The sequence below is a fragment of the Caenorhabditis remanei genome, chromosome I (genome assembly GCF_010183535.1).
Source record: "Caenorhabditis remanei strain PX506 chromosome I, whole genome shotgun sequence".
Classification (NCBI taxonomy): Eukaryota; Metazoa; Nematoda; class Chromadorea; order Rhabditida; family Rhabditidae; genus Caenorhabditis; species Caenorhabditis remanei.
The window spans coordinates 15,351,127-15,366,600 of NC_071328.1; the positions used below are offsets into that span (position 1 = coordinate 15,351,127).

At 40.4% G+C, this 15,474-nt stretch overlaps 1 protein-coding gene across 1 annotated transcript in view; it reads left to right on the plus strand.

Annotated features, from left to right (window-relative positions):
* GCK72_003295 (uncharacterized protein) overlaps nt 1-15,474 on the plus strand; it is a gene marked incomplete at both ends in the record, with an annotated part of 46,494 nt that overhangs the window by 9,950 nt on the left and 21,070 nt on the right. Inside the window, 13 exons of the mRNA XM_053723951.1 lie at nt 495-672; nt 1,519-2,489; nt 3,895-4,429; nt 6,434-6,725; nt 7,303-7,403; nt 8,627-8,830; nt 8,883-8,966; nt 9,043-9,075; nt 9,195-9,305; nt 10,222-10,778; nt 11,840-12,602; nt 12,947-13,109; nt 13,827-14,422. Coding sequence (XP_053592596.1) covers nt 495-672; nt 1,519-2,489; nt 3,895-4,429; nt 6,434-6,725; nt 7,303-7,403; nt 8,627-8,830; nt 8,883-8,966; nt 9,043-9,075; nt 9,195-9,305; nt 10,222-10,778; nt 11,840-12,602; nt 12,947-13,109; nt 13,827-14,422 — 4,588 coding nt within the window. The remainder of the gene's footprint in view (nt 1-494; nt 673-1,518; nt 2,490-3,894; nt 4,430-6,433; nt 6,726-7,302; nt 7,404-8,626; nt 8,831-8,882; nt 8,967-9,042; nt 9,076-9,194; nt 9,306-10,221; nt 10,779-11,839; nt 12,603-12,946; nt 13,110-13,826; nt 14,423-15,474) is intronic.

The following is a 15,474-nucleotide window of genomic DNA, read 5'->3' on the forward strand; positions in this document are numbered from 1 at the left end:
AAATGTGATCTTACGCAAAATGTTTGTATTTGAAAATACAGTAACCCAAGACTTATTGCGCACCAGATTCTGTTTTACCTAGAACAATGCGTCTCACGACGAATGTAAATGATCTATAAAAATGTTTTTGTAAAATGGTGAACAATCTACAGTATCTACAGTAACCAATCGTGAAAAACAACAAAGAATTTTACCAACTGTAAAAGCGCGTACCGAAGTAAAATTTCGACGGACTTTTTCACATTCTATATATTTATACATGCGCCTCTAAAGATAGGTATATTTTAAGCGAGAGGGGAGAGACGCAGAGAAACAAGACACTCTCCTCTTTTCGCACGCTCTCTTGCCCACTCATTGGCTCTGAGGTGACTGAGTTTAAAGGCTATCTCAAAAGTGGACGGAGCTATCGAAAAGTTGTCAACTACAAAAACAAAGCTCTAGATTCGATTTACTAGATAAGATATGAAATTGAGCTATCCCTCTATCCTTTTCAGAGAACTCGACACAATTAGTCAATGGCTAGACGCCACTGAACTCGAAATCGAATCGTTTGGCCCGCTGGCGTCGGATTCCGCGCAAGCACTTCGACAAATCGAATTGCACACGAAATTCCAGCAAAAGCTCAACGATTTTCAGGAGACTATTGATAAGCTGGAGAGTTTTGTGGCAGTGGTGAGCGATATTTTTTGTGTAGATCAAAACCAGGGCTACATTTTTTCAGTTGACAGTTTTTTGATAGCTCCGCCCATTTTTGAGATATGCGCTTTTAAACCCAAGCGATTAAAAAACAAGGGGATAGATGAGTAGGATCTAGAAAATTGACCAAAAATGAGCGGAAATTGGAATTTTTAGAAATAATGAAAATACAACTCAAAACCGTCTAAAACCAGTAAAAACTCAATTTTTGGCTGCTTTCAAAAAAGTGGCCGGATGGCTCAGGGGGATTTTCGACTGAACATGTCCATCCTGGAGTACCAGGGTTCGAGTCCACCCGGTGGCAAATCTTTTTTGTTTTTTTGAAAAATGAGTTTTATTTACGTTTCTAATAGTTAAAACAACGCAAAAATCTGAAAAATTGATGAGTCTAGCTTCTCTGCGCTCTCTCACATTCTTAACCTCACGTTCCAAAACTTTAAAGACGCATATCCTAAAAATGGGCGGAGCTTATAAAAAGTTGTCAACTGTAAAAATGTAGAAAATATTAAGTAGATTAGTTTTGCAATTGACTGTTTTTCATAAGCTCTGCCCACTTTTGAGATATGCGTCTTCAATGCAAGAATTTTGCGCCGCAGGCACCCCAGCCGATTCTAGCGCCGTAGGCACACCAGCCGGTTCTAGTGCCACAGGCACCCCAGCTGATTCTAGCACCAAAAGCATCCCACACGATCTTAGCGCCGCAAGCGCCCCAGACGATTATAGCGCCGCAGGCACCCCAGACGATTCTAGCGCCGTAATCACCCCAGCCGACTTTAGCGCCGCAAGCATACCTTCTCTTTGCTACAGTACCCCTTTTTCCAGGTTGACGAAGAAAACGACGCGTCAGTGGCCACCCTAGAAGACGCTCTCAGCGGTGTCTCAGTCCGTTGGGGTCACGTATGCGAATGGGCTGAAAAACGAGCAGCTAAGCTAGACGGACTCGCGGATTTAATCGACAGGACCAATGAGGTCTTCGAGAATCTATCGGATTGGTTGACGGCAAGAGAGAACGAGTTAATGACTGGACTCAAGTCAGCGCATCATCTGGAGAACGAGCAGGAAGTCGCTCAGCAAGTTCGACGACTTCAGAAGACCGAGGAGCAGTTGGAGCAAGAGCATTCGAGTTTTGTGAGGCTCTCTCAGCTGTCATGTGAGCTTGTGGGGAGGTTGGATGAGAGCAATGGAGCTGCCGCGAATACAGTAAGATTGAGCTTGGATTCTATCACCCAGAGGTGGGATAACCTGGTCGCTAGGATAGAGGAGCATGGAAAAACTCTTGTGAAATCGGGAAAGGCGGATGTAAAGCAGGTTATGGCCCAAGATACCGGGGAGCCCGTGGTCACGTCATCTGAAGGTTTGTCAACGGACACCGAAGGAGAAGAGCAGAAAAATCAGCTGGTCGACAAGTTCCTGTTGCATATCTCCAAGCTATCCCATGAGCTGGAACCCCTCCAGGAATGGTCGGAGAGGTTCGAGGTGTCTAGAAAACGAGATGACGTCAGGAAGATGATGAATACCTGCCAGGAAAAGCTGATTCAGATTAAGGAGCAAGAAGCGAGGGTTAACAGGTTACAGCTGGAATTGGAGCACCTTCATGTCGCGAAGCTCAATGCGAAACAACTAAAAAGAGCCAACGATGCGTTCGAGCAATTCGCGAAGGGTTGGGCACGGATTGTGACAAAGATTAGTGAGGCGATGAATGTTTTGACGGGACAGGAGGCGAATGGAGGTCCGAATGGAGAAGAAGCGGCTGTGGCGGCCAAGATTGAGCAGTGGATTGAAGCGGTGGATAAGTGAGTTTTTTGCTCAAAAGTTTACTAAAAATTGGCTAAAACTGGTAATCTTGAGACTCCGTCACAGGTTTATTTCCAAACCGCTTAACTTGATATTACAATTATCGTGTAGATCAAGACCAGAGCTACATTTTTGTAGTTGACAATTTTTCTCTAGCTCCGCCCACTTTTGAGATATGCGCCTTTAAAATTGGAAAATTACGCAAATTGAAGAAAAATGCCAAAATTGGTGGTTTTGAGATCCCGTCAGTATTTTAGCTAGGTCATTTTGAGCTCGTTGATTAGGAACGTATAAAAGTCATTTTCAAAAAAATCAAAAAAGTTTTGCCATCGGGTGGACTCGAACCCTGGTGCTCATGCGCGGGACATATTCAGTCAAAAATCCCACTGAGCCATTTGGCCCCTTTTTTGAAAATTGCTAAAAATAGGGTTTTTAGAGGTGTTGAACGGTTTTCAGTTGTAATTTCAGTTAAATTCTTGAAATTTTTACTAATTTCGTCAGATTTTGGTTTAAAATCCAAAAAAATCTGATGAAAATTGACTGATTCGAAATTAATTAATTACCTCATTAATTAGTCCAGATAATGCCAGTGCTCAAACTCAAACTCTCAAATTTGACCAGCGCAAGTTTGTTCTAGATTACCTTGAGGCATTTTAAAAGGGATTACTGTAACTTTTATGATTTGAATCTTGAAATCTTGATTTTTTTAAAAAATTTCAAATTATCAAAACAAATTTATGCGTCTTAAAAACAAAAAAACCTATAAAAATTCGATATTTTTGAATAACAATACTGTTTCAAAGTTCTTGAAAAAGTTGGCTTTTTTGAAGACGCTGCTACAGAATCATATTTAGCACAAATATTAAAAAGTTTATATTTTTTTGTAGATCAAAACTAGGGCTTCATTTTTGTAGTTGACAACTTTCTGTTAGCTCCGCCCACTTTTGAGATAAACGTCTTCAAAGTTTGATAACCTAAAAATGGAGAGAGAGGGAAAGGGCGCAAAGAAACGAGATACCCTCCTCTTTTCGCACGCTCTCTCGCAACCAAACTTTAAAGGCGCATATCTCAAAAGTGGGCGGAGCTAGAGAGAAGTTATCAACTACAAAAATGAAGAGCTAGATTTGATCTATAAGACAAATTTAAATTCAAAAATTTTGGGCTGGATTTTAGATGGAAGACAAGGTCTCAGAGTTGGTCAATTTTTTCTTTATTGTCACTGTGGCGATATTGTAGTTGTGGATATTATAGCGTTCCATATTTGCGCCGAAGGAGTCATAGTCGATTCTGGCGCCGCAGGTACCCCAGCCGATTCTAACGCCGCAGGCATACCAAGAAACTTTTGGCTATTTTTACAATTTAAACAAGTTCTAAACTACTGTCACCCAATTTCCATTCTTCCAGAGTCATCAACGAGCTCTCCCAACTCCCAGTAGCCGAGCGTCTCTCCAGAATTGATAAACTTGGGCAACAGCTTCAAGTTCAGGAGAAAAATGTTGGATTTGTGGAGAAAGACCTCCTCAAAAAGGCGATTCTGAAAAAAGGACTGGAAATTGCTGGAAAACGACTCGCCGCGCTGAAAATTGAGGAGAAACCGATAGTAGAGGTTGAAGAGGCACAGGAGCCGGAAGCCGAGAGACATGTGAAATTTACGGAGGAAAAAATGGTGGAATCTGAGCACCCGGAGAGCACCCAATCCCCAATATCCGAGGCTTCCATCCTAGAAGAGTTGGACGGTGCGTGGAGCCCGGTTGGTGACGTCATTTCCATTGAGCAAGACTTGCTTAGAGCTCAGAAAGCTGTGGAAAAGGCGAGAAATTCGAATATGAGCAATGAGACGGTAGAAAAGGCGGAGACGAGGAAGGCGGAGATGGAGGAGAAGAGACGGGTCACGATGTCGGCGAGAAGCAAGTTTCAGATTGCTGAAGAGACGGTGGAGGTGAGTAGACCAAATCAAGACCTTCATTTTTGTAGTTTACAATTTTTTGATAGCTCCACCCACTTTTGAGATATGGGCCTTTAAAGAATAAGAGGGAAGCTAGAAAACTCAATTTTTCAAATTTTTTGTCTTTTAGATGCTGAAAAACTAATTTGGTGAACATATTCAAAACTCGGCTGGGGTGCCTGTGGCGCTGAAATCGGCTGGTGTGCCTGCGGCGCTAGAATCGGCTGGGGTTCCTGCGGCGCTAGAATCGGCTAAACTTCATCATTAGAAGCTTAAAAACTCATTTTCAAAAAAAAAAATTATTTGCCACCGGGTGGACTCGAACCCTGGTACTCCAGGGTGGACATGTTCAGTCGAAAATCCCACTGAGCCATTTGGTCACTTTTTTGAAAATTGCCAAAAATGGGGTTTTTAGTGGTTTTTAGTGGTTTTGATTAGTTTTTAAAGTTATTTTCATCAATTTTGACCAGTTTACGCGTATTTTTTACACAAAATTTATAACTGCAAAAATGTAGCCGTAGATTTTGATCTACACAGCAATATTGTTTTTAACTGGTGAATCAAGAAATACAATTTTTACATCGATTCAAAAACTTCAAATGTTTTGAAAACATTTTTTGGAAAATTACTCAAAATCGCGGTTTTCTTGAATTTTCACACGAAAAATGCGAAAATTTGGCTGAAATACAAATCGATAGATGCTGAGCACCCCAATTTAGAAATCTGAGCCGATTTTCTGCATTTCAAACTTTTTTTTTGGAAAAGGAGCCAATTTTTGAGATTGAAATCGAAAAAATCCCGGAAATTTGCACTTCAACCAACTACAAAGTTGCGTAGATCAAACCTAGACCTTTATTTTTGTAAATGATAACTTTCGTCTAGCTCCGCCCATTTTTGAGATATGCGCTTTCAAAGTTGCAAATTTGAAAAAAAAAAACTGAACGAAAAAGTCTAAATTGGGCATTTTTACCGTAAAAAAACCCATTTTTATATCAAAACAACCGGAAAATTCCATTTCTAACATTAAAAACTATTCACAACTCAATTTTCCATGTCGGAAACCACATTTTTAGCAAAATTTTAGCTAAGGAAATCGTACATTAAATTGCTGGAATGAACTTCCTGAACATGTTTTCCCTGTTAAAATTTCTTCCCGGTGTTTTAAATCTAATATTGCCAAACTAAATCTTACTAAATATCTTACCCTCAATACCCATACCATCTAATTCTGTGACCCGGTCTAATTTAAATCTCACTTAACTCCTCTTCTGAATGTAACGTGTCAGTGACTTGTTCCTTCGTTTCAAATAAATAAATAAAAGAAGGTCTCGGTCAAGGTGCACCACTATGAGAATAGGTACCAGTGGTTCGATCCCGCTAGGGGTCAATTTTTTTGAATTTTTAGATTTTTCGATTTTCAACTTATTTGGGGTTGTAGATCAAAAACAGAGCTACATTTCTCTAGTTGGCAACTTTTTGATAGCTCCGCCCACTTTTGAGATATACGCCTTTAAAGACAAGCGTTTAAAAAACTAGGCGAATGATTTAGAAAACTGAAAATTGACCAAAAATGAGCGAAAACCGGTTAAAATAGATGAAAATCATTAAAAATACAATTTAAACCGTCCAAAACCACTAAAAATCTCATTTTCCGGCTATTTTCAAAAAAAGTGACCGGTTGGCTCAGTGGGATTTTCGACCAAATCATGTCCACACCTGAGTACCAGGGTTCGAGTCCACCCGGTGGCAAATCTTTTTTGTTTTTTCGAAAAAGCATTTTTAGGCATTTTTAAGCTTTTCTTAGCAAGAAAAAACTTCAAAAATTTGTGTGCCTTCTCTGCGCTCTCTTCCTCTCATAAACTTTACTCCAAGTGTTTAAAGGCGCATATCTCAAAAGTGGGCGGAGCTTATCAAAAAGTTGCCAAGAGTAAAAATGTAGAGAAAACCATGTAGATCATTTTTGTAAATTTGAAAATATGGAAACCTTTTTGCTTTCAGGAAATCGAAAGATCACTGGACCGTCTCCAAGCGTCCGACCTGGAAATTGCTAATCTAGTCCGTGGTCTCGAGCAAGAATCCACAAAACTCGCCGATCGAGCGGCGCTCCGAAAAGAGGCGGAGCGAACGGCGGAGAAGATGTTGAGTATGGATGATGTAGAGATTCCGGCGGAAATTGTGATTAAAACAAAAGATTCGATTGAAAAATTGGCGAAACGATGGAATCAGTTGGATCTGGATTTAGAGGATAACTTGAGAAAGGCTAGGAAGGATCAGGATGTGTTTATACAGAGTGAGTATTTTAAAATTCATGTAGATCAAATCCAGGGCTACATTTTCGTAGTTAACAGTTAATTTAAAACCATCCAAAACTTCTATAAACCATTTCTAGCTATTTTTCTTTTTTCTAGCTATTTTTTGGGGTTTTTTCGACTTTCAACTTATTTAGGGTTGTAGATCAAAAATAGGACTACATTTTTTTAGTTTACAACTTTTTGCTAGCTCCGCCCACTTTTGAGATACGCGCCTTTAAATGTAGCACGAGTTTTTGACACCCTTATCGTCCTCTTTAAGTTGACCAGTAGAGCGCACTTACAACATTTCCAGTTAGTACATATAGATATGTTTTTTTTTCCACAAATACCATCCTTCCTCTAAACAAAAAATAGAAAATAGCACTGGAAAATGAGAGACGTAGAGAAATCCTGTCGGCTGTTCTCCTTGAGAAAAGGCGACGCATAATGTCAATATTTGTGCATTTTCCTTGCCATCAGCTAGCCTAAAAGATTTTGGAAAAATGGATAACAGTTTTTTGTTTTTTGCTTAGTTTTTTGATCTACAGTACTACAATACTACAGTAATCCTTTCAGAACGTCTCCGAGAAGGAGAGGAAGCACTCAACGAGATCAAATCGGCGATCGAAAGTAAACGAGAGTCGTTGGACGCGGAAACCGCTGCGGAGAGTCTTGATGTGAGTTTTTTTACTAAAAATTGTATAAAAAATTGTAAATTTTGTAGAATTTTGATTTAGAAACTTAGAGAAACGAGATTTTCTGACTTCTCTGCGTCTCCCCCCCCCCTTCCTCCTTCTCGATGCCCCAAACTACCATCTTTAAAGGTGCATATCTCAAAAGTGGGAAAAGCTATAAAAAAATTGTTAACTACAAAAATGTAGCCCTAGTTTTGATCTACATTTTTACTGTTGACAACTTTTTGATAACTCTGCCCACTTTTGAGATATGCGCCTTTAAACATATGTGACAAGAGAGTAGGAGTGTGAGAGAGTGCAGAGAAGGTAGAGAAATTATTTTTCTCAGTTTTTGCATTATTTTGAATATAAAAAACGTAGAAACTTCATTTTCAAAAAAAAAACGATTTGCCACCGGGTGGACTCGAACCCTGGTAATCCAGGGTGGACATGTTCAGTCGAAAATCAAACTGAGCTATTTGGTCACTTTTTTGAAAATAGTCAGAAAATGGGTTTTTAGTGGTTTAGTGCGGTTTTCAATTGTATTTTTTAATTATTTCCATCAATTGTGACCAGTTTCCGCACATTTTAGGTCAATTTTCAATTTTCTAGATTCTTCACCTAGTTTTTTTGACGCTTGTCTTTAAAGGCGCATATCTCAAAAGTGGGCGGAGCTATCAAAAATTGTTAACTGCAAAAATGAAGATCCAGATTTGATCTACCGGAATATATTTAAAAATTTGAAATTGATAAATTTGGGAGTTAGTAACGGATCCTCAAAGTTGGTCAATTTTCAAAAATTCAAAAAACTTGACCAAGACCTTCTTTTTGAAATTTTGCTAAAAATGTGGTTTCCGACACGGAAAATCAACTTTTGATTAGTTTTTACCGTCAGAAATAAAATTTTCCGGTTATTTTGATGTAAAAATCAGATTTTGGGGTTTAAACTATTAATTTAAGCAGTGTTTGCAAATTTCCAACTTTAAAGGCGCATATCTCAAAAGTGGGCGGAGCTAGGAGAACATTTTCAACTAGAAAAATATAGAACTAAGTTTGATCTACATTTTTATAGTTAAAAACTTTTTGATAGCCCCGCCTATTTTTGAGATATGCGTCTTTAAAAGATAGGGATGAGAGAGTAAGGGTGTGAGAGAGCGCAGAGAAGCTAGATAAGTCAATTTTTCCCATTTTTGCGCTGTTTTGACCCAAATTTTTTGCATTTTCAGCACCTGGAAAGTTCTCTCGACAACATTTCCAGCCTTTTCGGGGAAATCGGATCCCTTCCGATGGATGAGAACTCCCGTCGGAAGCTCACAAAATTGGCGGAGGCCAAGGATGAAATCGCAGCGAAGGCCAACGAGGCGTTGGCTCATTTATCACGGACGGTGTCGGAATGTGAAGATTTTGAGAAGCAGATTATGTTGTTCCAGGTACGGACATCAGGACGTTTGGACAGACAGACCGGTTTTTTTGAAATTTCAGAACTGGAGCGTCCGCATCGGTTTCCTACTGCAAGCTAGGAAAAGTGCAGACATTTCAGCGTTTGACATCCCGCACGAGTATCATGTAAGTTATTAATTATTATAATTATGTAATTATGTAATTATCATTAATTGGTCTGTTAATTACCAAAAAAATTCAGGAAGATCTTGGAAATGAAGCGGAACTGATACCGGTAGGCGTAGTGTTGGAATGCAGTGTGAATGAAAAAGCTTGAAATTAAAAAATTTTAATTGAATTCTTAATTGCATGCAATTAAATAGTCAAATATCAATTAACATTACAAATTTGCAGAAACTCTCCCGCGAATTCGAAGAGTGGAGTGCGAAACTGAAAGAGATGAATTCGCTAGCGATGGAGAAGGAAGATGCGGTGCGGATGAGGGAACAGTTGGATCATGCTAATGTAAGTTTTGAAAAGAGCGTGAAAAATGCTTTCAGAAAAGTATAAATATGCCTGGAAAAGATTAGAAAAGTTGAAAAAAAAAATGTTCGAAAATTTTTCAAAAAAAAATTAGTTCAAATTTGAAAGTGTGTAGCTCAGTCAGAATTCGTTAAAACTTTTTTATTTTTGTAGTTTTGCGTAGGCCAAAACTAGAGCTACATTTTTGTAGTTGACAATTTTTTGATAGCTCCGCCCACTTTTGCGATATACACCTTTAACGTTGGAAGTTTGAAAAAATTGAGAAAAAACTACCTAAAGTAGCCATTTTCGTCGTGAAAACACGATTTTTAGACTAAAATAACCAAAAAATTCAATTTCTCACGTTGAAAACTATTTAAAACCCATTTCGTGGGCATTTTCCGACTATTTTCAAAAAAGTAACCAAATGGCTCAGTGGCATTTTCAACTGAACCTTGTCCACCCTGGAGTACCAGGGTTCGAGTCCTCCCGGTGGCAAATCATTTTTGTTTTTTTGAAAATAAGTTTTCGAGCATTTTTAAACATTTTTAAGCCTTTTAGGCAAAAAAAACTTCAAAAATTGATGTGTCTAGCTTCTCTGCACCTCTCATAAACTTTACTCCTAGTGTTTAAAGGAGCATATCTCAAAAGTGGGCGGAGCTTATAAAAAAGTGTCAACTGTAAAAATGTAGAGAAGATCATGTACATTATTTTTGCAGTTGGCAACTTTTCATAAGCTCCGCCCATTTTGGAGATATGCGCCTTTAAAAATAGCGGTGTCAACAAAATTTTAGCTCCGGAGGCACCCCACCGGATTCAAGAGCCGTAGGCATCTCAGCCGATTTAAGCGCCACAGGCACCCCAGACGATTGTAGCGCCGCAGGCACCCCAGACGAATTTAATTTTAAAATTTTTCCAGGACTCCATGACAGAGTTGCGTCGAAAATTCAACGAATTCAAGCGACCGAAGGGATTCGAGGAGAAGCTCGAAAAAGTGCTCACCACGTTATCAAATGTTGAAATGGGTCTCGACGACACGACAGGTATTGATGGAGCCGAGTGTGGCGGAGCACTGATGGAGGTCCGTGCTCTGGTCAGAATGCTCGACGGAGCACAAGAGAAGTGGAAGGATTTGACGGAGACAAGAGAGCAGTTGATCAAAGATCATATTCTCGACGAGGAGTCCTCTCGGGAAACACTTCAGAAGCTACAGTATGCCAAGACAAAGTCTAAAGAATTATATGAGAGGAGTTCCACGTGTATAGAACGACTCGAGGATTGTGTGGAGATGTATCAACGGCTGAAAATGGAATCTGATGAGATTGAGAGGTTTTTGGAGGAAATGGAGACGCGGTTGGATCGATACGCGGCTAGTGACCGCCCGGAGGAGGCGGAGATTGTCGATGAGTTGATAAGTGAATGGAATCGAAATGAGGCGGCGATGAATAACGCGGCACACTTGCAGAGGCAGTTAAAGTGAGCATACTTTTTGTGTAGATCAGAAATAGGGCTCCATTTTTGTAGTTGACCATTTTTTGATAGCCCCGCCCACTTTTGATATATGCGCCTTTAAAGACTGAAAATTGACTGAAAATAAGCGAAAATCGGTTAAAATTGATGAAAACCACTGAAAATACAATGCCCAACCGTCTAAAAACACTAAAAACCCAATTTCCAGCTATTTTCAAAAAAGTGACCAAATGGCTCAGTGGGATTTTCAACTGAACATTGTCCACCCTGGAGTACCAGGGTTCGAGTCCACCCGATGGCAAATCTTTTTTTGTTTTTTTGAAAAGAGTTGTTAAGATTTTAAAGCAAATTTTTTTCTTAAAATTGAAAGTTAGACAAGTCTGGCGTACCTTAGACGCGTTTTTTACTTTTAGAAAATCAAAAATTTTCGAAGCTGGGGTGCCTTTGGCGCGTTTTTAATTTGAAAATTTCTATTTTCACTTTTCTTGCGCACTTTAGAAATGCTCTACTTTGTAAAATCCAGATAAAACAAGGCTGGGGCGCATTCGGCGCGTTTTCAATACTCAAATCCCAAAATTTTGAATCGGGGGTGCTTTTGACGCGTTTTTCACAACAAAAACTTGGAAAAATGAGGGCTGGGGCGTCGTTCACGCGTTTTGCAGTTTTCAAAACACAGAATTTTGAGAGCTGGCGCACCTCAGGCGCGTTTTTCACCGCAAAACTTGGAAAAAACGTCTGGGGCGTCGTTGACGCGTTTTTGAGGGTGTAAATCACTAAATTGTTAAGTCTGGGGCGACTTTGACGCGTTTTTTTCCACAAAAACCAGAAAAAGGCTGGGACGCCTTCGGCGCGTTTTCAAGACTCACATTCCAAAATTTTGGATCTGGGGCGCCTTTGACGCGTTCTAAAGTTGCATTCTGAGGTTGCTATATTTAAAGGCGCATATCTCAAAAGTGGGCGGAGCTATCCAAAAGTTGTCAACTACAAAAATGAAGATCTAGATTTGATCTACAAGAAATACTCAATTTGAAACAATTTTAATAAAAGTTTAATCGATAATTTTCCAGTGAACGCGCCATCAAAATAGCAAACGACGTGCTCTCTCTAAAACGTCTTCGCGCTGACGCCCTAAAGAATCGTTTGAATTCCTGGTGCCGTACAATCCAGGAGATGTCAGAAGACGATGAATCAGCACTTCTGGAGATTGACGAGCTACACCATACCATTGAGAAGGAGCTTCAAGAGGTTTCCGATAAGGAACCGGCGAAAATTGCAGAGAAATTGAGATTTTTGAGAGCTGACAGGGATCGGTTGAGCTCACGGACAAGAAAATTGGCGGCGAAGAATCCGAGGCTGGCTGCCACGTCATCTGATGTGTTGGATGCGTTGAATCAGAAGTGGAAGGCGTTGGAGGAGAAGTCTTCTAGAGATAAGACACCGAAGCAACAGTTGGAACATTTGGAGCTCCGTGACGCCGAACTGAGCACGGATGCTCCATTTGACAAGAGAGTCGAGGAGTTGTTCGACCTATTCAAAAATCTGGAAACCCATTTGGATTTCAACGGAGCCTCACCTGTCGCCACGGTGGACGAATACCAAAAACGAGTGGACGATTTGGATTTGTACCTCGATGAGTATCGCCCACCGCTTGACGATGTCATTGAGGAGGGACGGAAAATTGCGCGGACCGGACGGTTGGAGCTCCAGACACACGCTGCGATTGAGAAGTTGGATGAGTTGGCGAACAAGATTGAGCGGGTGGAGACGGAGTTGGATAGGCATCGAGAGAAGGTTGCGCCGCTTTTGGAGCAACATGAGCAGTTGAGGAAGGTGAGCTCCTGGAATTATATGACTTATATTTTCTAATAGAGCAACTCCAGAGCTACATTTTTGTAGTTGACTACTTTTTTGTAGCTCCGCCCATTTTTGAGATATGCGCCTTTGAAGATCGCTGTTTCAACAAGATTTTCGCGCCGCAGGCAACCCAACCGATATTAGCGCCGCAGGCACCCCAGCCGATTCTAGCGCCGCAGGCACCCCAGCCGATTCTAGCGCCGCAGGCACCCCAGCCGATTCTAGCGCCGCAGGCACCCCAGCCGATTCTAGCGCCGCAGGCACCCCAGCCGATTCTAGCGCCGCAGGCACCCCAGCCGATTTCATCAAACTAATTTCAGGACATCGACTCATTCCTCCTTGTCCTCGACGTCTTCACCGACCGTAATCTAGACGACGTGGACATTGCGAAATCGACAAGAAAAGAGTTAGCCGAGAGGGATTCTCACATCACCTCGCTGACGTCAAGAGCGACAGCGATTCATTGCGCATTGCCAGGGAAAGGTAAGTGAGGGGTTCTGTAGCCATCACTGTAGCGATGAGGTGTACTGTAGTCATTGTCGTGGGCAGGGAAAAAGTGCGAAAAACGCAACAAAAAAACCTAAAAACCCAAAAAAAACCCTAATAAATCTAAAAATAATTTCTGTGTAGTTTTTGAGTATTTTTGGTTATTTTTGAGTATTTTTGGGTACTTTTGGGTTTTAGAAAGGGTTTTAGGAATCCTAAAATTACCCTAAAATACTCAAAATTATCATTAAAAAACAAAACAAAAAACATTAAATTCAAAAAAAAAGGATATTTTTGGGGTACTTTTGGGATATTTTTTTTTAGCTATTTCTGGGTTTTTTTGGGGTTCTTTTTGGTAAGATTTGGGTATTTTCGAAAATATTTTGCAAAATACCCAAAAATACCCCAAAAACCCTTAAAACCCTCAAAACCCCTTAAAACCCCAAAAAATACCCGAAAGCCCTTAGAAATACCCTTAAAAACCCCTGAAAAACCCTTTAAAATTTTTTTAAAAAACGCAAAAACCCCAAACAACCCAGAAAAACTTTTTAAACCCTTCTAACCGCTTAAAAACCTTTAGAAATAATCTAAAAACTCTAGAAATACCCAAAAAACTACAGTGACCGTGTAACTTGGTCAGTGTAACTTTTTGGTCATTGTAACTTTTTGGCCATTGTAACTTTTTGGTCAGTGTAAAAAAAATACTTTTTCCAGGCCCCCAACTCCATGACACCACTCTCGACAAGCTCCGCAACCGGATAGAAAGTCTTGAGGCTCGTCTGGCGACCACTGAGAAGAGGGCGGAGCCTAATGAGCAGAAGCCGACGGAGCCAGCGCCAGAAGTCACAGAAGCTGAAAAGTCGTCCCCGGATCGTACCAGCCGCTCGAGTCTACAGTTGGCAATGGAGGCGTACGGTACCGCCACAGAAGACGACAGTGTGATAAGTGAGGCGGCGACTACGGTAGCGAACAAGGATACTGTAGCCAAGGATACTGTAGCGAGCAAGGAGGCACCTGATACACCGACGCTTCCAGTGAAACAGTTGAAGGATTTGGAAGAAGAAAAAAGAACGATTATTCTGCCGGATGAGACGGAAAAAGTTATTGAGACCACCACTAAGGTGGTGTTGAAGGCTCCGGAGGCCACGCCCACTCAAGAAGAGGCCACGCCCACTCAGGAGATCGCCGAGGTGTCAACTTCAGAAGTCCTCCAAGGAAGACCTGCGGAGGAGTCGATTGAACGGACTGTCCGGGAAGTGCCGGTGGATGTTTATGAGGAGACTGCGAATATTTCGAGTGGTGATGAGTTGGTAAGTGTAGATCAAATCTAGGGTTATATTTTTGTAGTTGACCGTTTTTTGATAGCTCCTCCCACTTTTGAGATATACGCCATTAAAGTGATTTGGCGGAAGATCAGTGAGTGAGAGGGCACAGAGAAGCTAGAAAACACATTTTTGGACATTTTTTGAACATCAGAAGCTTAAAAACTCATTTTCAAAAAAAACCAAAAAAGTTTGCCACCGGGTGGACTCGAACCCTGGTACTTAGGTGTGGGACATGATCGGTCGAAAATCCCACTGAGCCATTCGGTCGCTTTTTGAAAATAGCAAAAAATGAGATTTTTCATGATTTTAGACAATTTTGGTTGAGTTTTCAGGTTATTTTCAGCAATTTTAACTGGTTTGCATACATTTTTTGACGTTTTTGGACGTCTAGGCCCTCTTGCGCCCTCTCACTCTCGCTAATGTTACCATCTTTAAAGGCGCGTACCTCAAAATACGCGTCAAAGGTGCGCCAGACCTTTTTAAATCGTAATTATAAAAAACATTAATGTTGTAAAACCTCTTAGCACTTGATTTTGAAAAAAACATAAAAATCCAAACAAAAAAAACATTTTTTCAACTTTTGAATTTTTTGATGAAAATTGTCAAGTTTTGAAAACAGTCTTCTCGATAAAGAATTCGGACAATAATTTTGATCATTATCTATTATTTTAGAACACAACTAGCTCTTCATTTTTGTAGTTGACAGTTTTCCTCTAGCTCCGCCCACTTTTGAGATATGCGCCTTTAAAGTTAGAAATTCGCAAAAATTGAGGAAAAACTGTCATTTTTCCCGCCAAAATGTGATTTTTATATCAAAATAACCGGAAAATTCCATTCCTGACGTTGAAAACTTTTTAGAACCTAATTTTCAGTTTCGAAAACCACATTTTTAGGAAAACTTTGGTCAAAAAGGCCTTGGTCAAGGTGCACCACTACGAGAATGGGTACCAGGGTTCGATCCCTCTTGGGGTCAATTTTTGTGAATTTTTTATTTTTTCTGTTTTTAGTTTGTTTTATCTTGTAGATCAAAACTAGAG